At 51.8% G+C, this 25,201-nt stretch overlaps 1 protein-coding gene across 2 annotated transcripts; it reads right to left on the bottom strand.

Annotated features, from left to right (window-relative positions):
* Positions 1-1,017: 1,017 nt before the first annotated feature.
* Positions 1,018-25,073, bottom strand: SH3GLB2 (SH3 domain containing GRB2 like, endophilin B2). 2 transcript variants are annotated; one of them, XM_056504811.1, is made up of 11 exons: positions 24,844-25,073; positions 16,925-17,066; positions 16,505-16,633; positions 15,661-15,794; positions 15,115-15,207; positions 11,310-11,372; positions 7,277-7,300; positions 4,742-4,831; positions 4,440-4,540; positions 3,083-3,344; positions 1,018-2,443 (listed from the first exon to the last, which is right to left on the bottom strand). In XM_056504811.1, the coding sequence occupies exons 1-11, from the start codon at positions 24,904-24,906 to the stop codon at positions 2,336-2,338; spliced, it is 1,209 nt and encodes a 402-aa protein (XP_056360786.1). In that variant the 5' UTR covers positions 24,907-25,073; the 3' UTR covers positions 1,018-2,335. The 2 variants fall into 2 exon arrangements, with proteins under 2 accessions (XP_056360786.1, XP_056360787.1); XM_056504812.1 differs by lacking the exons at positions 7,277-7,300; positions 11,310-11,372 and having other exon boundaries at positions 24,844-25,059.
* Between the last annotated feature and the right edge of the window lie 128 nt (positions 25,074-25,201).

Genomic DNA, 25,201 nt, shown 5'->3' with positions numbered 1-25,201 from the left:
CAGACAGCAAAAGCAGTGGATGCTGTTGGTTACTTGTGTTTTAGAGCTACAGCAGCATTTCAGTCCTGAGTTGTACTTGTCCCTCAGCATAGAGAGGATCCAGCCAAGGGGGGCTCCCCTAGGGTGACAGTCACCCTAGGACACCTGACATCTGCAAAGAAGCAGCACAATTGTCACCTTCCTGTATAGTCTGGAGTACCAATAGATGTTCCATGTGGTTTTTTTTTTTTTCTACTGCAGAGGGAACAGAGTGCTGGTGCCAGCAAGAGAATTCCTTCTGGCTGCTCTGAGGGGAGAGACCATTTTCTGCTTCATTAAGCTGCTGCTGCTTTAATGTACCAAGGAGAGCAATAACAGGGGAACAGGGATGTCACTGGCCTGAGGGAAAATACACATGCTGGAAGGGAAATAGGCAGAGATAGATCTCTAATAGATCAGGACTATGAGAGTGGTAGTCCTGGCAGTTTTAAAACTAACTAGAACATCAACATCATTTGATTTCCCTGTTCTCTTTAATTAGAACAGCCAAGCATTATTGCTGCATTACAGAGCATTTCAACAGCTGCTTTTCCCAGGAGTTCCTTCCAAGCTGGGTGTTAGGGACAAGACTTCAGGATTTTAGATTAGCAGCAGATCTAGTTTCCATAACAACTAAAAAAGTCTGTTAGATCTAGAATAGCACTTGGGTCTCTCAGCAGCTGAAGTCATCTGCTGCTCTATTTTTGCTTCAGGTGCAGGAGGAGCTGTTGTTTCTCAGAGCTCCTGAAGCTGTAGTACAACTGAGATATGTCAGCTGGGAGAGGAACCACAAGGCTCTGGCAGTGTGTTGGGAGTGTCAGGTGGGACAGGAAGGATGAGCAGCTTTGTTTTGCTTTTAACCCCAGCTTCCAAGCCTGGGGTAGCAGGAGGGCACTGCTCTCACCTGAGCTGCTCCCTTTGTCTCCCTGCTTGTCCCCACAGCTCTGTGGCTGGGGAGCAAGGACAGCCCTGAGCCCACAGAAGATGCTGAGGCAGGAGGTCAGGCAGTTTGTTTATTGGCAAATAAGTGCTGAAACCCACGAGCCCCACAAACACAGGTGCTCAGTGCCCTGTTACATTAGAATGGTCACGATACCTTTGGGGAAAGTGCAAAAGATCAATAAACAAGCAAAGTTAGTTCTGACATACCCGGGGAAGAGTGTGAACAGAGCTTGGTGCAGGTGAGTTTCTCTTCCATCCAGCTTGAGTGGAAAACTCGTGAACACATCAAGTGGAAGTCCTTTAGGTGAGCTCTAGCTAAGACTTCATTCCAGAGGGAGCAGGCACACACACATACACACCTGAGCTAAACTGTCCCATCCCTCCAGCACAGCTTGGGTCATGGTTTGTGTATGGCCAAGAACAGCTCCTTGTTGGGGGTCACAGCAGGTGGGACTGTCCCTTTCTGCACTGGGATGCACCAAATCTGTTCACTGCTGACATGGGAGGGGAAACATTCATTAAATCAGTGATTCAGGGTGGAAATAAAATCAGGCTAAAACATGCCTGGACAGACACACTGAAAGAAAAGCCAGGACAATAACACAGGGAGCAAAGCTTGTAAAAAGGCTTGTAAACTTTGCAGTCCAAGAGCAACTTCCCAGAGGAAATGCAAGCGAGATGCATGGTCCCTTGCATGGAGGTTTGGGGTTAGGCCTTGGGGTAGCAGGTTGGTCTCCACAAAGAAATCTTCCAGCTTCAGGGGACAGGGGTAGGTGGGAGCCTCCAGGCCCCAGGACAGTGACTGTGGCTCTTGGCCAGTCGTGCATTGCTGGTCTCCCATGGGTGAGCAGGGTGGGTGGGTTTAACAGGCTCCTAAATTTTAACTGCAGCCTCCTTGCCTTATGTGCCAGGACATGTCAGAGGGGCTGTGTGGGACACTTCCCTACTGGAATGCTCAGTGGTTGGACTTGGGCAATTCTACTGCTGGAGAAGAGAGGAGGGGCAGACAGGCACTAACCCACACCAGACAGGAGGGAAGTGTAACTGGTGAGCAGCTGCTGAGGGACACAGCTCGCCCTGGGAAAGCCACTGCGAGGAACAAGACTAGGGCAGGGAAGGGAAAAAGTAACCAAGGAATTTTGTACCATCAGGAGTAACCTCAAAGCAGGCTGCACTGGTAGGTAACAAATTCAGTCTTGGGTACCATCAGCCCTTTCCCAAAACCTCACCATAACAGTTTTCCCACTTCTTTCCCACAATTCCCATATTAGCAATGGAGTGTCGACCCTGAAGAGAGCAATGGTCTCGGATGAGGAAATCCGCGTTAGAAGTGCCAGATGAGGGGTGCATTCTGCTTGTACATTCTTCTTAACATTTAACTTAACAGTTCCAAGTAAGTGACAGGAACTTTCCCTTTCTGGTTCCCTCTTTCCCCTATGAGCCAGTCTGGATCCATGCCTGGCAGGCTGTACACAGTGATCATCTGGGGAGAGAAGACAGCACATTAGACAGGACCTGACTCTGCAGACAGAGCCAAGTAGTTCAGTCAGATGGGGACTGAAAGAACAGTAATTCCTGAAGTTCATTTAGCAGGCATCTGTGCCCTTTCCCTGGAGCTATCTGCAGCTTTGACACAAGATCTATGGAAAACTGCCCAGTAGTGTCCCTTTTGCTTTTTCATTCTCCAGAGTGACTCAAGGTACTTCTGCATGTTGCTATGTCATCCCTTCTGAATACAGAAGTTCAGTCTAGAGAACAGAGAAGTTTCCAACTTGGTGATTTATCTTTTTTTTTAGCATGATTAGAGCAGGCCCCCAGCCAACAGCTTATCCCATGGCTCTGGATAAGTCAGCTGTATTTCAGGGTCACAGGGAAGATACTAAGTATTGGAGTATTTTATTTTGGGTAAAGTTGGGCTTCAACAGGAGGAGTTATTTGGGTGATGCTAAATAGTAAAGGCCATGAGCACAAGCTCACTGCAACTCAGCAGATACGGATATCCAGGTAAAGATTCTATTCATAAAGCAGGTTTTGGGGTAGGAAAAGGAACCAAAGTCCTTGTTGGGCACACCATGGGCTGCTGGGCAGTTAGAGCCAAATCCAAGTCGGGAAAGCCACCAACCTCATCTGCAAGTAGTGCCAGCTCGGTGCTGTCAGCTGCTTCGTAGTCGTAGAGGACTCTGGCCCTGCGTGTCCCACTGGCAGGAGGCTTGACTTCATTGGGGTTCAGCACCCCCTCTGCCACGGTGTTGGGCACCCCAACAATTGTGGGCACCACTGGAATTGTAGGCACAGCAGGGAGTGTGGCAGCAGCAACAGCTGGAGGAGAGGTGGTGGCTGCGGGAGATGCGGATTCTGCGTTGCCTACGAATGTGCCTGAAAATCTTACATGGGAGAAAAAGCACAGCTCAGTGAGGCTCCAGCCTCAGGAACCACAATGACTCTTCATTTCAGCAGCTGCCTGCAGAGGTGATGCTCAAGAGTTGCTGCCTACACAGCCAGCTGTAACATACCCACGCTGCCCTTCATGTGGGGAAACACCCTCAGGTCTCAGGTGCTGAGACTGTGCAGCAGGTGACACTTGTCTGCCTATTCTGACTCCAGTGCTCTGTTTCAGCAGCTTACAGAGGACCAGACTGATGTGTGGCACTGCACAGGGGGCTGGGCAGGTGCTGCTCTCGGCTCTGTTTGAATGGTCCATTGTGCTGTGTCCTTGCCCTGCTCTCACAGACTGTGTTACCTGTTCTGCCTGCTAATTCTTCTGGAAAGGGATGCTGTTGAACTGGATGCCACAGCTGGAGGCTCCCAGGCTTTGCAGGCTCTCCAGAGAGACAGTAATGGAGCTCAGGCTCAGTTATCTAAGGGAGTATAGCTCTGGCCTTGGCAGTGATCACACAGAAATCCCAGAGTCACACAGGGGAGGAGAGCCCTCAGAGCTCATTCTGGCCAATATCATACTTACATTTCTCCTTTGGAGCTGCAGGCATGGAAAAAAGAATGGAACAGGAGTGTGAGTATGCATGTAAAGGCAGCAGCCCCTTCTGGGTCAGGCCTGTGCTGGTGTAACATCACCAGACAGAACATCCCAGCCTACCCCATGGGATGTGCAGCCAGCAGCAAGGAATATGGAATCTGGGATTTGTTAGTGCTGCAGCAGACCATGCTCAGGCTCATTGCTTGGCAACAGGAATTTGAGTCCTGTGTGATTTAACTAATTTAGAGGAAGAATGTTCAAATTCCCATGGCCATCATGCTTTGAGAGGAATGTAAAAATCCAATGGCAAAGCCTGCTCCAAATGCACCACCACCACCAGGACTGCTCACCACTCTAAAATCAGAAGCTCTATCAGAGCTGTGAAGGCACTTTATAACTTCTGCCCAACATCATGATGTGGGAGGGGGAAAGAGCCCTGAGCTGAGGGTAAGGACATCAATAACCCTTTACTTCTCTAAGAAGTAAAAGCAGTCTCTTGTCTTACCTGCCCAGTTGCTTCTGTAGATCCAGCATGAACTGGTAGCACTGAGCATAGTAGTTGGTCTGAGACTCCACAAACTCATGGAGACAGCGAAGATGATTCACCTGGAGGGAAAAGGAGCATCAGCTTGACTGAGTTTGGTTGCCAGGCAGAGAAACTCTCTGGCTGCAGCTACTGCTCCCCTGAGGTACCCCGAATTTACCACCTCTTCTACCTCTATTCCACATGCAGCACTCCATGATCCTCTTGGCAGGAGGCAGGAGTCTCTGCAGCCCCTGCCACGCCCAGTGCCCCGCAGGACTCACGTGTGTGCTGCTGATCCCCTCCAGCAGCAGCCGGGTCACCTCTGCCTGCCGGTCGAACTCGGTCTGTGTGAGCCTCAGCTCGTGCTCCGCCTGCAAACAGGATGGGGGCTCAGGCAGCACAAGGCAGGAGCCCTGTGCTGCCTCTGCAGCCCCTACCTCCAAACCCTGCTTTGGCAGCAAGACATGGGTGCTGCAGGATCCATGTGCAGCTGGGACACTGAGCAGCAGCACAAGAGACCCTAGGTTGGGATCCCAGAGACCTCTGGCTGTATTTCAGCTTGATTCCTTCTTAATCCTGCATTGGATCACTGCAGGTGATGGAATGTCAGCTCAAAACTGATGCATCAAGCAGGGAAGCTCCTATTCCCACAAGAGTAGAACATGAAGATGGGGAGGCTTTGTTAATCCTGAGGTATGTGGGAAGTCAGTTCCATGCCAGCTCTGGTCCCTTTAATCCCTTGTTTCTGCACCTGCAACAGCCTCCCTAGGCTTCTCTCTGGAAGTGCAGTGGTTTTGTTTTTATCACCACAGAACAATGGCTGAGGCCAGGCAGCATTTACCAAACTGCTCCTGCTAATTAAATCTGCAATGGAGATGAACATCCCAGTCCAGCTTCTACCCAAGGGTCTCCTTTGGGACTAGTTACTGATTCTGAGCTAGGAGGAATTAAACACTGGTAAATAGCAGGCAGCTCCACAGCAGGCTTTGGGAATTCAGAGACAGACTCACACTGGAGACCCATCTCTCCCCCGCAGCAAACATTGCATTTACACTGGTTTTGCAATACCAGAACACCCAGGTGGATCCTGGCAAGGAGATCTGCAGAAGTGCTGGAGCAGCCAAGTGCTCTCCCCACCTGCTGATGGAAAGGGGTGACAAGCATCCCCTCCTGTTCTCCCCCTAAGGAATATGCAGTATTCCTTACACCAGTGCTGGTGTCCTCTTGGGATGTGCTGTCACAGAAGAGTGACACCTACTCAGCTCCAGCCCACTGGAAAGAGAACCCTTTCACCTCCTCCAGGAGCATACAGCCATCAGAGAGCAGCCTTGGTTCCTTTTGCTGCTTTGGGAATGCCCTGACCATTCTGGCACAGGACTGACATGTCTGGAATTGAGCCCAGAGGGCTGATCCAGTCAGGCTGAGAGTCTCAGAGCAAAGGCCACATCACTGATGACCCCAGAGGAGACCCAGTATTCCCAGCAGGACAAACTGGAGGTGCTGCTGGGGCCAGCACAGCTCTCATCTGGTACCAGCATTACCAATGTAGAGCCAGGCTACAACAAAGAAATGCTTTGACAGTCTTTTAATCAGATTTGTCTATCTTAAGCTGCAACTCAACTGATTTATTTCCTTGCATCCTCTGTATCAAGGGGATTATTTAAAGGAGAAGGGAGAATGTAACAGGAAATACCAGTGTAATGCCTTCAAAACACCAAATGATTCTTGCTCCTGTGAGCTGAGACTCCAGTATTCAGAGCTATTTAAACTTGTGCCAGGCAGACCCAGCTTCATTTGGTGCTGCCTGGGATTTGCCTCTCCCTGCCAACTCTGAGCAGTTGCAGGATGTTTTCTATAAAGCCAGAGCTGGATGGTGACCTGGGAGGCCCCTTCCAGTCTTGTGCCTCTCCAAGACATGGAGAACTTCAACATTTACTTACACACTTTGGTCTATCCAAGCAGAATAGCCCAAAGAGAGAGGATAGAGGAAAAGATCCTTGCATGCTCACAGCTGACTGTAGCCAGCTTGTTTGGTGAGGGACTGAAGGATTTAAAGAACAGGAAGAGCTGGGTCAGGAGCAGCCAGTCCATTCTGCAGATGCCTTTGGAGTAACAGCAACAGGCTGCTAACATGCACAGCACACAGGAACTTCTGCCACCCTGCACTTCAGGCTTCACAGCACTGCCTGCTGGGAGTGTTCAAGGTGGGAAAGGAACAGGATCCCAGAAGGTGTCTCTGGAAGTTCCATGCTGTGCTGGAGCTCCACACAGAGCTCACCTTGGTTTCAGCCCTCCATCCATCTTCATGGACAAGCCACACTTCACTTCCAGAGCCTCCATGGATCAGAAGGGTAAGTGCAGCTCACCCAGAGAGAATCAACCCCATGAGGCTTCAAACCTCCCCCAGCCGAGCTGTTCCCTGCAGCAGCTGGGGCTGTGCACAGGAAATGCTCTGTTCTTGCTCCAGCTCTGTGTGGAGCCAGCTGCATGGATTAGGCCAGGGGCTACCAGAGGCACATGGAGGCTCAGAGCCATGGCCACAGGAGCAGAGCTGGGTCACACCTTGAGCATCACCTCTGCTCCTGTCACTCAGTGCAGGGTTCTGAGCCTTCTGTGTCTCCCACCAGGGACAGCCAACAGGCCCATGGCTCGTCCCAAGCTGCTGCCATTGCACTGAGCCACACAGAGGGATCGGGCTGGGACACAGCAGCAGCAGCCCCTGATCCTCCCAGCCTGTGTGCAGGAAGGGTTCCACAGCACCCCCATCCTCTGAACACCCCCAGAAGGTTTGAGCACAATTCCAGCTGGGTACTTACTTTTTCCACCTCGTCGCTCCAAAGCTGCAGGGGCCACAGAGCAACAGGAAAGGAGATCAGTGTTGGAGACGTCGTGAGGCACTCGGCATTAACACCAACAGGCAGGGACCTCCATGGACACAGCAGGCCAACTCCAGGGACAAGCCAGCCCTTCACCCAGCAGCAGCTGCCAGATCCATGCCCCTTGCCCTCATTCCTGCACCCTCGAGTTCAGTTTCACAATGGCAGAGCAAGTCCCTGCCACCAGAGCCAGCTCTGCTCCCTGCCAGGGCTGCTGCAGCCACTGCATTCCATGGGCTCCAGGATAAAAAGGATTAACAGCAGAGCCCTCTGCACTGCAAGGCTCACTTTGCTGAAGCTGCAGGGTTGGTGTTGAAGGACAGCCTTTCTTTTAGGATTGTGGAGAGGCAAGTGAGCTTTGTGAGCTCCAGCCACACAGAGGCCAGTGTTCCTCACCCACAGTCCACAGAAATGGGATAATCCACCCAGCCTGCACTGCCAACAGACCTGTTTAGCCACAGCAAGGAGGAAGCAGGGGCTGGACGCTGCCTCTGAGCCAGGCAAAACATCACCTTCCTATTCCCCTTCCTACTCTCCTCATCCACAGGGGCACACCTGAGGCAGCAGAACACTGGATACCTCCAGCTGCTTGTGGGATCTGGCTTCAGGACATGAAACAGTGAACAGAAGTCACACACAGCAACGGCAAAGGGAGAGAGGAGGCAGAAAAACACATTGATCCTTCACAGAGGTCTTTGGCTTGGCCTTTCCTCAGCAGCCAACTACTGCCTCAGTCCTGAGATGTGAAATCCCCCTGGATCCCAGAGCACAGCAACCTGCCTGCAACACCCACACCAGGGGGGCCAGGGGAATGACCCTGTGCAGCTCAGCTTCGCCTCTGCAGGTCAGGGAAGTATACAGCTGAATTTGCACTGGGGGCACCTGTGCTGGACATGGGTGTCAGAGGGAGAGCAGGCTCTGTTTGGACCAGGCTCTCCCAGCTGAGCTTTGCCCACCAACTGTCCTCAGGTGGGCTGGGGGAGCCCCAGGTGCAGAAAGACTGCAGCAGCCAATATAAGGAGCACCTTTAGGACCTGCCTGTACTGGGGAAAGGCTGGAGCAGGAAGGTTTGGCCAGGCTTCTGGGATTGCTTCCTTCTCCATGGTATGTAACCTGACTGGCATCTCTTACTTCAGTAGAATTATTGTACTGGTCTAGGTGCTGAGGTGGGTGTTTTCTTTGACTTTTAAGGGGATGTTTTGTTATTGCAAATCAGGAAGTGGCTTTCAGCCATGTGTGGGGACACAGGTCCCTTCCTCTTCTAAGAGCCCCTGTTTTGGAAGGAGGTGTTGGAAGCATGCTGTAGGAAGCTGAGAAACAGATCCTGAACTGCTGCTCTGGCACAAGGCCTTTGTCAGCACATCCCCATGGTTCTGGAGCAAGGGGAAGCTCCCCTCTGATCCCAGGCCTTCCTACTCAGGCACTGTGGACAGTATTTAAACCATGGCAGCCCTGTTTAATCAGTGCAGCACCCACCAGATTTATTTTTCTTCTGTTGCCTTTGCTGTGCCACTTCCAGGTCTGACCCTGTGGTGTTCTGGGACAGCCCAGCTCTATCCCTGGGCTAAGACTCTGTGTGGCTCCTTTTTGGACAGCTCAGAGAGCAGAAAAGGCCATCATCTGCAATTGTCTTCCTGTACCCTAGCTCAAGCCAGAGGAATCCTCTTTAAGATACTCAATATGTTTTTCTTGGAATCATTCCTAGGAGTACAGCACATGGCAGGGTCTGAAAGGGATATTTAGGCTTGCACAGCTCATGTACACCTTCTTACACAAAAACAAAAGGTCAGTGTGGGAGAGAGGAGAAACAGCTCCTCAGCCTCCAACTCATAGAAAACGAGGGAGGTGCTTTTTTTCTTGGATTTAATTCTATCTGAGCCCTCCTGTTGTGGAAGGGAAAAAAAAAAATAAAAGCATCACGTTATCCACCTCTCTAAAAACAACAATGTAAATTTAGAATTCAAATCAGAGCCCAGCTGAGGGCGTGTGGTCCAGGAGAGAGCTGACCTGTTTGCTCACCTGTAAGACAAAGCTGTTACCTTGGGCATTACCAACCCCTCCCTGCAGAAAGGAGCCAAGCTCAAGAGCCAGGTGAGCAGCAGCCACTGCTCTGCACTGTCAGTGCACACTAAGAAGTAGCACAAGGACTCTGGCCTGGAAGAAAGCAGAGCAACAGGATGAAGAGCTCCTACCTTGCTGCAGTGCCTGACCCCTTTGGGATGAATGCTGGGATTTGAGAGCTTGCAGCAAAGCAGCCCTGCCTGTACAGAGCCAGGGAGCAGCCTGGGCTCAGCCTGAGTTTTGCTAATTAGAGATGCAAACTGTAATTCAGGTCACCCCTGCCAGTGCAGCTGGACTTCAGGTGGCTCTTCACCCACCAGCTGCAGCCTCTGAAAGGTTTGGAAGCCACGAGGCCAGACACTGCTCAGGCCAGCACATTTCCCACAGGCACTCCTGGTAGGAGGCCCTGCTGAGCACTCATCCAAGCTGATCAGGTCAGTGCTTGCTGCTCTCCCAGAGCCCTGCTCACTGCCAGTGCCACCAGCACTAGCAAAGCCTGATGAGGGAGCACTGAACTAGGCACAGATGACCCAGGGTAGACACCTGCTGGCTAAAAACCTCACAAAATCTCTTCTCCTGTTCTGTTCCTCTATGTGGCACCTGTTCCCCACAGCAGCTTTGCAATAGAGCAGAAGCAGATCAAAGTACTTTTTGGTGAGGGCTGGGCATATCCAACTGAGTGTCTGGACACTCCATGAGATACCACTGCACATTGTACTAATGCTTGTCTTTGGGTGTGCTTTAGCCCTGGTCTGTTCAGAGGCAGGGGAATTCCAGTTTCTCTTCTCTGGGTCCCTTGCAACAGACCTGCCCAAAGGACAAGCCAGAGCCACAAGCTGGCTCTGAGCTGCTTAGGAGACAGGAGAACTGAGCAATTGCTGAAGCATCAGCAAGATCAGCTTCTTCTGCAGGACTCTCATCATTGAGCCTGGGACAGATGGAAATAATTTTCTAGATATTGTGCAAAGCTATTTCTGATCCCAGCATCTCTCTCCAAGAAGGTCAGGACAGACTCCCATAGGAACTAACACTGATGCTGTCAGCTCAGACACACCTCTGTCTCCAAATGGGATGGGTTTCCCATTAACCAAATCCAGCTTGTTTCCACAGTGTTTTTTGTTTCTGAGAAGGCTGGGCTGTCCTTTTTCATATCTGCAGATCCCAATCCCAGATTATTCTGTTAGTAGGCATCAGTGTTGTTCTGAATGCTAGTTAGGAAGCAAGATGATCAGTTTTCAACATTTTAATGAGAAATGTGACATTGCACAATGGGGAGCCATGAACACAGCATGGGAAGTCAATTGCTTGGCCACAACCACTCAGTGCAACAGAGTGGAGACACAGCAGGCTGTTCACCCACCCTGGGTACATCTGGCTGTGGAACAGCTGCCAACACAATGAAACAGTAAAAAAAAAATGACCTCTGTTTGCAGAACAGACAAACCTACACTGTTATTGACACTGGTGGCAGAGAGATTCTTCTAACTTTGTTTTCTTGACCAGCTTCAAAACCTCTGACTGACACCATGGTACAGCTCAGGCAGTCACACGTGACTGATACTGCCACTGTACAGCTGGAACCATCCAGAACCTCTTGGAGATTGTTCCTCTCAATTGCTCCCCTAGCAATAAAAACCCAGCAGAAGATCCCCACTAGAAATGTGGAAGAGGGCTGGCAGGGAAGCTGGTGTGGAAACAAACCCAACTGCAAAGGGGCAGAACCTGAGCAGGCACAGGAGTGATGGGAATCCTCAAGGCTGAGTCAGAGGAACCCTGGGCAGCCCATGTCACATTAAAATGTTGAAAACAGCAGAGCACTAGGCCTGAGTTTCAGTCAGGCAGAGAGAGGGGCAGGAGGAGGCTGGAGAGGCAGTGTCCAGGAGGGGCAGGATCCAGGAGCAGGGGATCTTACCGCTGATGCGCTGGCGGAGAGCACGTAATTACGAGGTCTGGTTTCCTGAAAGTCAGGCACAGCCTGGGGGGGAATAGAGTGTCATGTACAAGGCACTGGAGGAGTCAACAGGAGGCACTGGGTGATGGGTGGAACAAGACAGCAGTGGCTTTTTTCCTGCCTGCTGGGAGCTTTGCTGGGGTTGTGACGAGAGGCAGGAGGGAGGTCTCCCAACATCTCAGCAGCGGCGTGTGGAGGCCAGGCTGTGCAGTGGGAGGTGGACTGGCTTGTGCAGCCACACCTGGGACTTGAGCAGCAGACACTCCTACTGTTAGGAACTCTGTACTTCCAGCTATCAGCTCATACAGCACGATCTCAAAGGCATTCCCACTGCCTTGCAGCCAGCACATTGCTCTTGTTGCATTTGCTCGGCCCTGTGGGACTTCCATTCCTCACTTCCCCTTGGTCTCCTGCCTACAGTCACTGTACAGGGCTTGCCCTTAAAGTAGGAGTGTTTACCAGCACTGGAGCATCCTTTCCACAGTGCCTTCTACTGCTCTCACTCTCTCCAAGCTATGTTTTCTCCTAACAGAGCCACATCTGCTGTTTTCAGGAAGGCGCATGGCTTAGCCAAGCCAGGTCTAGCCAGAGGCAGTGTAGGAGTTTTCATCCCAGAGGTCAGAAAACCTCCAAACCACCTCCACAGCTAAACTTCTGCCCTGGGGCATGAAGAACTCCAGGGATTTCCTCATTGGAAGTGCAATGGATCCAGTCCACCCCCACACAGTTGTGGGCTCATTAACCACCACAATGTGGAGCTTTCATTCAGTCCAGACCAGGCCTGCTCCTGGGATGGCTTCTGGCTGTAGCACTACCTAAAGACACAAGCCAAGGAGCTGCCAACATCAGGAATCCTCCTGGGCAGCCCTCACTGCCCAGTGGCAGCTGTGTAGGGCTGGCACAGCCCTGCTGGGTCCCAGCTCTGGCATTAATCCCCTCAGGCCCCTTGTTCTCTCTCCCAGGTTAATCTCTGCAGTCACCCAAATCCATTTATACACACTGACCCACTTTGCTGGGCCCCAGGCAGCTGGCTGGAATGAGTGACCAGTGTGTGGAAGAGCAGTCAGGCAGGCCCAACCATTTTTTTTTCCTCATACCATTTAGGAGTTTTAGGGATGGCTGGAGGAAGGAATAAGGAGGAGCAACTCCTATTGCAAGTTAAACCTTAATATAGGGAGAAAAATGCACCAGTGAGGTTTGAGGCCAGCATAGCAAGCAGGCTGGACTCCTCCCTGTTGGGAAAAAGGATGTTTCACAGAAATAGATGCTTATGCTTTTTGGTTTTTGATGATCAAGAGCAACTGAAGAAACCTCTCCTCCCATTCCCTGGTCTCCAGGGAGTCCCAAAACTAGTCACAGCACATGGGATGAAGGAGGCAAGCTTCTCTTGTACTTCTGTGCATGGAGAAGTTGTATTTGCAAGCAGTGGTCAAAAGGGACCCACTTCCATCCCCCTTCCACTCTGGTAATGGGGAGAAGGGGCAGAACAGCAGCACAACCAGATCATCCTGCCTGTCATTGTCTCTGGGCTGCCCTTCCAGAGAGGGACTGGCCACCCAACCCCACCTCCTCCTGCCTGCAGCTGGAGGAGCCCGAGGGGGTCTTCAGGGGAGCCCCTGCCTCTCTTGAGCACTGCTTGCAGGCAATGTGGATGGACCCAAGGGATGCTCCAGAGGGGCTGCAGGTAGGTCTGACACTCCCATCCTTCTGGAGCACCTTCCCCAGGCAGCCACAGCCCAGATCACACTCAGAACATGCTGCAGGGCCTGTCCCAATAGGACAAAGGAGATATGAATTTTCTTTTTAAAAATGGGAAAGAGACAATGAGAGGTGTTAAAGGAAAAAAAAAAAATCACACCACTGTTAGCACAGTCAATACTCACATCTCCCTCACACTGAGCAAATTACAAAGAAACAAAACAAAAAGGTTAGTAAACAAAACAGCATCAACAGGAAGGACAAAGCACAGAGTCTGTGGGAAATGCACAAGCCCAGGTGCTCCACAGCAGCTCACAGGTCTGGGCAGCAGCACTCCAGGGGCATCAGGAGACAGAAGCTGTGGGAACACGAATTTGCACTACAGAGGGAAGAGCAGCAAGAGAGAGGTGAGCTGGGAGAGCTGGGATACTTCAGCTTGGATGGGACGTGTGACACAGGACTCCAGGCATGTTACAGAGAATGCTGTGATCTAGATGAGGTGTTTAGAGCAGAGAACCAGCTCTCCCCAGTGCTGGGAGCTTCCACCTTCTCATCCAGCAGGTCAGGGAGGCACCCAGAGCCCAGGCACCCCACCTGTCAGCTGAGCTGGGTGAGAGATGGGTCCCCAGAGTAGCAGCTGAATTTGCTCTGCTGCTGTGCTCAGTGTTTCAGCCACTCTGCTACTTTGAGGCTTGGCCTGGGGAGGACACCCTGGAAAGCCTGGATTGGCTCTGCACCTGCCTGGGGCACCCCAAAAGTTCCAGTGGGAAATAAAGTTTTCTTTTCCAGCTGCAGGAGAGTCCCTAAACCAGGGGTGTGTGTGCAGGTGAGAGGCCTTGGGATCACCTCCTGTAGGAAGCAAGGTAAGGAGGGTGGAAAGGGAGGAAGCACAGGAGGTATCTGAATTCCTGCTCTGATCTGCATTTAAAGTAATGGCCACCAGTTCCCCCTGACACTGGGGGCACTGTCCCCTCCAGAAGGGGAATGGGGGATTCCTGAAATTATTTTCAGAGGATCTGGGGGACCTGACTGATTAGAGGAGGCTTTTTTAAAAGGGCAGCTACTACTGTTTACAGCTGTCCTGTGTAGGTCTGAGCACTTTGTCAGACCTGCTGATGGAGGCTGCTGAGCTTAGAACAGCTTCCCCATCTGCCATGGATGTAATTGGAGCTGGAGGAAAGGGAAAACACCTGGGAACTGGCTATCCAGGGAGAGACAAGGCCAGAGGCCCAGCTGGCAGATGGTTAGAAATGGGTTCATAGCAGGGCTGCTGAGTTGGTATCCCAGTTCATCCCAGATTCTGACTGACAAGGACAGTCTGATTCTGACTTGCACACATTTGCCAGTTGTGTGGCCCCAAGGCAAAAGCAGAACTTGGCAGGTCCTTGTGCCAACAGCCAGAGCTCTACAGGATGACAACCAGCTCTAACCAGACCTTCCGGGGAACCCATCAGTGCCCAGTGTGATAAATTCCCCAAAGCCAGAGGGCAAGACAAGCCTGTAAACTAGAGCACCATGAAGTGAGCAGAGAGGCTCAGGGACAGACCTTGTAGCCAGCCTGATCTTGGCCACCCCTTACAGGCTCCCACAGCACTCCTGCCTGGGAGCTGGCAGAATCCTAACTAGTCTGACAGGCTGGGACTGCTGCAGAGCTCCAGCCTTTCCATCGTGCACCTCCCAACTCGGCTCTCTCTTGGCTTTGTTTAAGATCCCCTGTGAAAATTAGCAAGTCCTCAGAAGATGCTGCCTTTTAGTGACTAGCACAACTCATCCAGCAACCCTGATCAGGCAGGAGCCTGGGTCAAGTGCAAGTTTCCAGACTCCAGAAGCTCAAACTGTTTGCTTCAACAATTCCCCCAAAAGAGGATGTCTCAGAAACAGGCACAGGGCTCCTGCTCCTGGTTCCCTTCCATGAGGGAAGGGATGAGGAATTGATGAGGAACTCCCCACCTATGCCTGTCAGAGACAGGGCACAGCAGGGTAACCTAATTTTTGACCATGTGAGCCAAGTCCTGGGGCCAGAAGGCCTTGGGAGGGAAGAGGGGAGGGAAATGAGGGGAGGAGTTACCGCTGCTTTAGCCTCGGCAGCTTTGGCCTTCTTCACCCTGGCTTTGCAGGCATCCAGGTCCAGGCGCCGGTTCTGCAGGATCCTCCGCTCCTTCTGCAGGGGACACAGCACAGTGCTTACAAGCAGGGTAGGGGAGGGGATGTGGTATCACCTAGGAATCAAATCTATTTCTTTATTAAAACGTGCCAGGAAGACAGAACCAGTTGCTATGCTCGCCTCCCTTAGCAAGAGTTTTGGGGCTGGTTGCCAGGGATACAGGATAACCTCCTGGAAACAGGGCAGCCTGTGATGGGTGGTGTCCACAAGCTGCAGGAGTGGGGAAATGAGTTACTTTCTTCAGCTGGCAACCCTTCCCTATCAGAGGGGGAACCTGAGCAGATCTAGGGTTGGCACTCCCTCATCCTTGCATTCTTCAAGGGGAGAGATATGGAGCTATCCTTTACCATAGGGAAAGGAAAGGGGTCTCTTAGCACTGTTTCCCTCTCCCCCTGCCCTCCTTGTCCCCAGGGACATGACAAGCCTCCCCCTCCCTGCTCCCACACTTACAGAGATGGTTCTCCAATCCCCTTCCAGGAAGTTGCGCAGCGGGGTCAGGAAGTTGATGGAGGCAGAGCGGATGAATTCCCGTTCTGCTGCACCCAAGCGCCTCTGAGTCTCTCCAACTTTGATCAAAGTCTTTCCTGCAACAACAGGAACCTTCAGCTCCAGAGAAACCAATTAACTTGTGTTGGCTTCAGCCAGCTCACCCAGAGCTTCCACACTGCCATGCTGGGGGCATGGGCACACCTGTACCTGGCCTGGGCAAGGTGACCGTGCCTGTCCCACACCAGCTCCAGCCCTGCCCACTCTGCTGGTGGCCTGAGGTGTGTTTTCACTGCTCCCAGGGCAGCTCTGATCTTATCTATCTGATGCTTATCTGTTTGCTGAGGCATTTATGCCACTGATATATTTTACTGCTCTACCTGCTTGCGCAGACTGATCCTTCTTTGCCTCATAAAACAAAGGCACAGGAACAGAGCAGCAAATTAAAAAGCACCAGAGCAGAAAACATGAATTGATGAGCCAGTGTTGGCTATAGATGCAGTTACAGCTGCTCTGGCTATAGCAGGACTCACTATTGAACAGCTATTGATTTGGAGAGCGGGAACAAAGCTCATGGCAGGGGCAAGGACAGCTGGAAGTGAAGGCTGTGTCTCTGTGCAGGTCTGCTGCTTGAGGAAGCCCAAAATTCCCCCAGGATGGGACAACTGTGAGGATTTAAGAGCAGAAAGATGCTCTGTGTGCTGAGGAAGGAGCCTGCTGCACACATCTCAATGCAAAACAGTATTAGGGGTATTCTCTTGGGGAGGGATGGACTCCCAGGACGTCTCCATAAGCCTGGCTGACTTACCATAAGGTGTCCCTGGCCCAAAGTCATTGGCTGCCTCTGTCATGTACTGTGCCAGCAGCTCCCCGTTGGTGACCCGGGAAGGCACCTTCCTGTCAAGCTTCTCATACAGGAATTCTTCTACTCTGGCACCTGCAATGGGGACACCAGGGAGGTGAAAAGAGGTTCCCTGAACTGGGATTTATGATAGCCACCCCATGCAGTCCTCAGTGATGCACTGGACAGCAGGCACCAGTGGCAGGAGCAGGTGGCCCAGCCCCAGGCTGTGAGGTGCTCTCAGCTGCACAGGGAAGGACAGGCCCTGCAAAGACATTTCTCCCAAACCCCACAGACTCTGCAGGGCTCTCTGCCAGAGGCCATGTCCTTCAGCACTGAGCTGCAAGTGATATTTGTCCTTCAAGCCTTAGGAGAAGCTGGACTTACTGGGGTTTGGCTGTAGCAGAACTTCAGTCTGACGCAAGATCTTCTCTGTCCAGTTCTTTGTGCAGTCTGCCCTGGCCAGAAGGTTTTCAAAGTGGGCATCAAGTTCAGTCTTCTCAGCCTGGCCCAGCTTTTCTTCAGTAAACTGCAAGAAGAAGGCAGTCATTAAGTCTATTCTTCCAAAGCAAATTTACAGTGTTGGAGAGCTAATAAGGGACAGTGAAGCTGATTTTGTCTTGTGTTTTTATCTTAGAATAGAGCTAAAAACCCTTCAAGGTGTCATTCTTTTTTCCCAGGCACCTTCAGGTGAAGAGGGCAAATTTTTTGCCCAAGAGTAGAACAAGCATTGGGCTAAAAATAGGTTTGAGAGGTGTTCCAGAATAAGTAACTTTTAATAAGGTCTAGTACAAAAATATTCCAGTTGTGAGGGATCTATTTAAATATACACATGGCTTCCACTGGTTCATGCAGGAAAGCAAGAGACATCCTTCACATGAGGGAAGGTGCTAAATCCCTTCATCTCCTGCTGACCAACTCTGTGTCCTGCAAACCCAAGGGGTCAGGAATGCCACTACCACATGAGACTCAAACTCAGGATTTAGATAAAACCACTCCCAGCAAGTGACACTTCTTCTGGGACACACTCTGAAGCAGGGAATGGAAACATAACACTGTTCAACTCTTCTCAGCACTCAGATTTGTACTGGCAATGGACAATCCCTCCCTCTGCAATTACTTTTAAATTTAAAATTAGCAGCAGGAACAAGTAGGCTGTGCAAGTCTCCAATGTTTTTATACTGGGCAGTGACATCTGACCAGGTTGGTCAGTCTGGAGATGCAGCCTCAGGTGGTCTGGACACCCTCCATTGTTTCCTTGAGGGATTTCTGAGAGAAGAGCCCATCCTCTCTCGTCCCATCCCCATTTCCCACTTGATCCTTTCAGTGAAGTTGGCCAACTTCAGTGTATTTTTAGGCACAATTCCCTGCTCTTGGCAGAACCAGCATCTTGTTGGATCATGCTAAAAGACCCTTTGGACAGTGGTGCCATCTGGGGTCCTACGGAGGCTCCAGTTGTCCCTTAACCCTTGTAAATGGTCTCTGATGCCATTGCTGAGTCATCAGGATGTGGTACTGTGCAATACTGGCACAGTCAGATGCCAAAGATTAAAGCCTGACTAAAGCTCTTAGATGAAATGCAGCTCCTGTCTGATCTACCACTGGTACCTTCTCCTCTCTGCTTCCCTACACCAGAGCTCAGCTCTAGATGGGCCAAGATGTCCCTTCCAAGGGACCTGATCTGGTGTCTGCTGCCCTTCCTGGGAAGCTCTTTCCTCTCCCATCCAGCCCAATGCAGGGAACAAAGTGAGAGAGGGAGAGCCCAGAGCTGGGGCAAACAGCCCTTGGCATCCTGTTACAGATGGCTGAGATATACAGGCCCTGCAGGTATGTTTACACAGCGACCTGTTTGGCACCTCCAGCCACTGGAGTGCTTTGCCAGATGTGGGTGGTGACAGATCCTCAGCTGCAGGGACAGGGATCATATTTCTGGTCTCTCCTCTGCACCAGCAGCCCCTGGTTACTGCCATCTAATTTTACCTAAATCTTGCCATGGTCCCCCGGCCATTGTTGGACATGGGTAAAAGCAGATTCAGGGTGAAAGGGTGTTTGTATTGTTTTGGTCTGAGATTTCTCTGGGGCTCACACATGGCTCTCAGTGGCTAGAGCTGCTTTCCTCTGTCACTGCTGGAAGGCCAGAGCTGTTTTCAGACTCTGCCTGGCTGGGCTGAGTCACTGCCATGCAGCAAACTGGGACTTGCCAGGTACTTGGCACAAATCCTTGAGTCATCTGTTTAAGATCTTTCCTTAACAAGCCAAGACTCTTTGATGTAAAGATAAGTCTCTCTCGCCCCCTTTTCCCAGACAGCATTTTGAGACCTCAGCTCACTTTCAAGTCCAGCTCCTTTTTCTGCAGTTTAGGTTTATCCTGCACCAGCATCTGCCCTGGAGCTGTCAAACCTAAATCCAGTTTCTTTTCAGCTGAATTGAGTCAGCTTCTTACAGCATTGCTGCAGTGCCAGATCACTGCTGAAGCCCTCCAGCATCTCCACAGTGCCACTGTCCTGAACCACTGCAGCTCTGGGGTCCTTTGCTTTATTAGCAAGTGGCATCTTTGGCATCACTGTCCTCTGTGGCTGTTTTGTGTAACTCAGTGCAGGGGTCACGGCTCAGCACTTGTCAGAGCTCAGAAACTCAATTCTTATCTCAAGTCAGGCACTAAAGCTGTTTGTCTTGCAACAAGGCTGAGGGCAGCACCAGGATCAGGGCAAGCCTGGGGGCTATGCCAGAAGGGGAGGATGGGCAGGAACTCAGCCACAGCCCCTGGTTCCAAAGGGTCAGGCCAGAAAACAATCTCTTATTCAGGCTTTCTTTCAGGGTTGGAAAGGAGGGCATGAAGCAAGTGCAAGGCATGGGAGGCTGTGACTCCACTGACACTGAATTCCCTCAGTGTCTCCCTGACCCTGCCCAGGAGCTGGATGTGCTGAACCCAGCCTGGGTGGTTGGTGCCTCACTGCAGGGGCTGCCCTGGGTGCTGTCCCTGCCCAGTGCTTCCTCCTTCTCCCTGGGTACAGAGAGCCACTGATCCAGCTCAGTTTGACCTCTAATGTGACTTTTTTGACCTATCAGAGAACCCACCCGACTTCACAGCAGTAGTGGGGATGCCATGAAGTGCAAGGAAAGCAGGATCACCTGCAGCAGGAGCAGCCTGCCATGAGATCAGATGAAGCTCTCCTGGAAGCACATTCATCACAGAAGATTACAGGTAACTTACACTGACCTGTGAGCTGGCTTGTGTTTTTGTCTGGTACAAGTGGAAATCTGAGATTTTAGGTGGCAACAGGTCTCAGCTGCTGGTCCCTTCTTTCCTGGCTGCCCAGTGAAAAGAAGGGTAGAAGAACAGCAGTTTATGAAATTTGGCTACTCAAGCACTTCAGGCAGAACTCCATTGGATTTCTATTCCTGAGAATCTGTTTTCATAACACAGAAATTTGACTGAAAAGATTTCACAGTGACACCAAGAGATGCAGGAGAAACAAACTGATCATACCCTCAAGCCTCCTGACTGTAAAAAGACAGATTTTTATACCTTGCTGCTCCCAGACTAGGAGCATTGCTGTGTTTTACAACAGATTGCCACAAATGGGAGTGTTACTTGGTTTTGTCAAGTTGATTTACAGGTTTGGTGCAGATCCCCAGGGAGACAGACAGGGCTGGCAGAGCACAGGCAATTGCAGTGCTGAGAAGAACCTCCAGCTCCTCCATCCTGCTGTGGCAGAACTGCTACCATTTGTTTTCTAGAACCTCATCCCTGAACCAATTCTCAGATCTGCCTCCTGGGATCATGAGCCAGAGCTGAGAGGTTGCTCCCTGCAGGAAACATCCTTGCAGCTGACCCACAGCAGGTGCTTAATAATGCAGGGCAGCCTTTTGTCAGTGCCACTCTCACTCTCCAGGAAGAGCAGAGCTGTGCTGCATTCCAGGACATCAATAATTCAGCCAAAGGTTGGGTTTCCTCTGAGACGCTTGGCTGGCCAGCAGGAACAAGAGCTGCTTTATCAGGGCCCAGGTGGGCAAACAGGGTGACCCAGCAGGAAAGCAGCACTTGGGCCACAGGCCTAAAAGCATGGATGTGCTGGGCTGCAGTTAGGGGAGCTGCCCTAAGCACTCACAGCTGGGGAAAAGCCCCTCTCCCCAAGAGAGTTGGCAGGCACTTGTATGGGATGTCAGGAGGGTCAGTAAATAGTGCTGAGCTGGAGGGGCCCCTCTGCACTACAGGTACAGATCAGACAGGCTGGGCCTGTGACTAAAGGACATCAGAGTTAGGCTTTAAAATAGCCCATGCTGAAAGCATCAGCACCTTCCTCTCCTTAAATGTTAGGGGAATAAAATCACAGTATAATAAAGGCCCAGGCCTGTATGCTGTGATCTCTGACAGGGTGGCTGCAGCCCCCTGTCTAGGGGCACATTTCAGGCTCTTGTGCCATTTGCAGGGTCCCTATTTTATCCAACTGGACATTACTTATGAATTTCCACTTTAAATTACAAAGATCAGACCAGGGCCAGAAGATTTAAACCAGGAACAGTCTCCTGTACCTGCCAGAAGATTTAGACTGTTGGGTTTTTCAAAGCCTCCAAATAGCTCAAAATGCCCAAAACACAGTAACATTTGCTCTTTTGGTGATCAAAAACACAACACATTCAGTTGAGCAAATCTGGTTCCCTCTTTGCACAGGGCTGTAGTAGGAAAGAAGCCACAGTCACTCAGCATCTGAAAACTACCTGATTTTCAGCAGCTCTGGACCAGATAGAGTCTGCTCCAAGTATTTGGTCACCAAGAGTCAGGAAAGCCAGGCTGGGAGCCAAGTGAAACTGTGCTAGAGGACAGAAGGAAGCCATTTACAGGGACAGCTTGGTTAACTCATGAGCATGGCATTTAAGAGAGGAAAAACATTGTGGTGGTGGATTGACCTTGGCTGGACATGAGGTGCCACCAAGGCTCTCTATCATTCCCCTCCTCAGCAGAACAGGAGGGTTGAAAATAAGATGGAAAAGCCTCATAGCTCAAGATAAAGGCAGTTTAATGAAGAAAAAGTTGTGTGTAGAAGCAAAGGAAACCAAAAGATTTTCCTGTCTTCTTCCCATCTGCAAGTGATGTGGGACCACTTCCTGGGAAGCTGGGCCTCAGTACATGTCATGGTTACTCCAAAAGACAAATGTGCTCTATAATAATGTCCCACCTTCTCCTCTCTCTTAGGTTTTATTGCTGGGCAATGTCCTATGGTATGGAATATCCCTCTGGGCAGCTTGGGTCACCTGTCCTGGCTGGGTTCCTACCAAGACTTTGTCCTTTCTTTGGGTCACCTTCTTCTCTCTCAACTTTTAAAGTGTGAACACTATTAAGGTCAGCAAGCAGAGGGTTAATTTTATCTACTACTGATAAAAGTCTATTATATCACCAGAGTTCAGGGAGCTGGGGGAGTCTGTCTGTCTGCAGGGGCTTCAAGACAGCCCCTAGCTGTTTTAGTAATGACATTAGGGGAGGATAAGCACCCAAAAGCTGTATTCACCCTTGGGCATTTTCACCCAGATCCTGTTTACATCAGAACTGACAAAAGACAGACACCTACAGTTACTTCCAGACATCCCTGAAAGAGCCTGGCTTGCAGCCTATCTACAATAGAGACATCCAAGGTGTGGCCACAGCTTCCACTGGCCAAGGTTTGGGATCAAACCCATTTACTGATAACTGGAAGGTGCATCTGATCAAAGAGAGGGGCCCTTCTTCAAGTAAAGATGAAGAGTGACCTGTTAGGAGTCTGCCTGCAGGTGCTGCACCCCTCAGTACTGATCAGATGGCAGTGCAAGTGTCAGTACAGGTGAGTGCTGAATCCTGCACAAGCTCTACACCCTTGCAGTGCCCAAGCCCAGAAGCTCCTTCCCCACTCAGGGAAGCAGAGCTGTCCACTGCTTTCCTACCCCAACTTTACTGTCTGCTCTGCTTTTCTGGAGGGGTCCTGTGACTGAAGCCTGAGCAAGGGAGAGCCATGGAAAGGAAGCAGTGGGTTTGAGCTGTTTTTCTTGGGGTTTTTTTGTCATGAGGAACCTACTCCAATGCCATTCTTCCAGCACCTATGCTGGGTTGCATTTGACAGGTTTCAAACCATCTCCTGCCCTAAGCCAGCCCAGAGGTGCTGTGCTGACCATGCCCTGTCTCCTTTGCCCCTGGCTGATCCCTCATTCCAGTTCAAGTCAAGCTCCTCTGTGCTGGTCAGACAGCTCTGCCAGACAGCAGGAGCTGAGTGGAACAGCACATAATGGCCAGTCCATTTATCTCCCAGTTGCTGCAGTTCCAGTAAAACATCACTTTGTTAAATGCCTGGAGCTGGAGGAAACATCTCCAAATGCTACAGAAAACAGCTTTTTCTAGACAGCTTTTTTCCCATCCTAGATCCTCTGCAGTGTTAAAGAGTGCTACAAACCCAGCCCTTACTCTCCACAGCAGACCTCAGCTGTCAGTGGTGGCTCTGGGGGAAGATGGGGCAGGGCTCACCCACACCAGGGCTCTGCAGACACCCAAAAAGGCTGAATTCCCCCAGCAGTGAGGTGGTTTTCAGCCTCAGAGATCTCTTTCCTTCCAGTTCCCCCTGCTTACACACCTGCTGCTGTCCACAAGTGCTGGTGCTCACTTGGTTTCAATAAATTACTACTGTAATTAGGCATATGAATATTCATGTACGAGACAGTGGAGTAGGTGTAGCAGGCAGAAGCCACGATTTATAAACGCCTCCTTGCTCTGGAATCACTGTGTGCAGACACTGTTCCCAGGCCTGTCTCCTTCCTACGCCTTGGAGCTAAAAAACATTTATCAGAGACTTACAATAAGGCTTCTAAACATAAGATTTCTTTCCAGCATTACTTCTGCATCCAAGGTCATTTGCATGAGAACGGCATCTTTGGGCTTTCCATCTGCTCCTTATTTTGCACCTGTAGTTAATAGTTCCCTTTTTCATAACATATGACTCACTGGCAGAGTTACAGGAGGTGATATCTGCTTTCAGGAGACCAGTGCTCAAGAGAGCCAGGATTTTACTCCACTGCACAGAAGGTCTGGAACGAGGCAGCTCTGCTGTTTGTTTACCAGCCCCCACACAATAGGCAGAGCAAGAAGCCCAGACCCAGAGTCACCAGCTGGACCTCACTTCCCAGGCAGGATCCCAACCAGCTCTGACCTGCCTCCCTCCTCTCCTGGCCAAACAAGAGCAGTTTTTCAGACATTATGGCCAAGAAATAAATATGCTCAGCAGCCCCATCTCACCACCTGCTGCACCTCTCTCTGCTGCTCATGTGTACCCACATTTCTTCACAGCTCCAAGGGGGTTATTTCATCCCCAGAAGCTCCTGACCTCAAGTTTGTGAATATCAGAGTATTTTGAGTTGGAAGACCCACAAGGACCATCGCAGTACAACTCCTGGCCCTGTACAGAAACAGCCCCAAGAATCCCCCCTGTGTCCGAGAGCACCGAAATGCTCCTGGAGCTCTACAGGCCTTGGGACCACGGGGAGCCTGCTCAAGGCCCCACCACCTCTGGAGAAGAACCTTTTCCTATTTCCAGTCTAAACCCCAACTCGGCTCCTGCCATTTCCTGGCGTGGTGCTGATGCCTCAGCCCTGTGAGGCCCGACCTGCTCGCTCTCAGCAGCTCCTTCCCATCCCCAAATCACCCGTCTCTTCCCCGGCCTGGCATCTCCTGCTACTCTCCAGGGGCTGAAGTGCAGAGCGGGTGCAGGGCACCTCCATCACCAGTCCCCAGCGACAGGGACCATCCTACAGAATCCCAGAAGGACTGGGGCTGGAAGGGATCTCTGGAGATCATCCCACCCAAGCCCCCTGCCAGGGCAGGGTCACCTGGAGCAGGTGACACAGGAACAGGCCCAGGAAGGTTTGGAATGTCCCCAGAGTGGGACATTCCCCGCCCTCCCTGGGCAGCTGTTCCACATCTCTGCACCCCTTCCCGGTGGGTCTGGGCACAGACAAAGCAGGCGTGTGCCAGCTCACACAGCTTTGTTCCTTTAAGGACAACAAACGCCAGGCACGAATGTCCCCCCGCACTGCCCTCCCCACCCCGAGCACCATCCCGGGCTCTGCCCTCAGAGCCACGGCCGGGGGCGATGCTCCCGAGGCGATGCTCCGGGGGCTGCGGCTCACACAGACGGACCCGCCCAGCTCCGATCTCCCCCTCCAGCCTCCGCGGGGCCGAGCAAACCTCCCCTGCCTCCGCCAGGGCCGGGACCCGCGGATCCCCCGTACCTCCCGCCCCGCGGCCTCCGGGCGGGGCCGCTACCGTGGCGACCCCCCCGCCTCACCTGCATGGCGCGGGAGAAGAAAACCCCCGCGTCCGACGCCAGTTTCTTCACGTTGAACTCCATGGCGGCCCCAGAGCCTTCCCGGCCGCGCCGCACCCCCGCTGTCACCGCGCCCGCCGCGCCGCCGCCTTTTATAGCGCCGGGTGACGCCCGCTCCGCGCGTCTTAAAGGGGCTGCGACTTCCTACAGGCCCCGTGCGCCCCGGCAGCGCCTCGGTGGGCGGGGAGCGGCTCGGTGGGCGCGGCCCCTTTAAGCACGGCGGCGGCGGCTGCGGGGGAGCTGTCAGCGCCCGCCAATAGGAACTCGCGCCGCGCTCCCCGCCCCTTCCCTTCCCGCTCCGCCGCCCTCGCCGCCGCAT

The sequence above is a fragment of the Oenanthe melanoleuca genome, chromosome 17, assembly GCF_029582105.1.
Source record: "Oenanthe melanoleuca isolate GR-GAL-2019-014 chromosome 17, OMel1.0, whole genome shotgun sequence".
NCBI classification, from domain to species: Eukaryota; Metazoa; Chordata; class Aves; order Passeriformes; family Muscicapidae; genus Oenanthe; species Oenanthe melanoleuca.
Note: the sequence above shows the minus strand (reverse complement) of the source record. Positions and strands in the feature narration are given on the sequence as shown.

What these genes read in the sequence shown, in the direction of transcription:
- SH3GLB2 (XM_056504811.1), bottom strand. Translation starts at nt 24,906, where the DNA reads ATGGAGTTCAACGTGAAGAAACTGGCGTCGGACGCGGGGGTTTTCTTC. An exon ending in GGAGCGACGAGGTGGAAAAA is followed by an intron (nt 4,832 to 7,276) that starts GTAAGTACCCAG and finishes TCCTGTTTGCAG; the next exon opens with GCGGAGCACGAGCTGAGGCT. An exon ending in TGGCACTACTTGCAGATGAG is followed by an intron (nt 2,444 to 3,082) that starts GTTGGTGGCTTT and finishes TTCTCTCCCCAG; the next exon opens with ATGATCACTGTGTACAGCCT.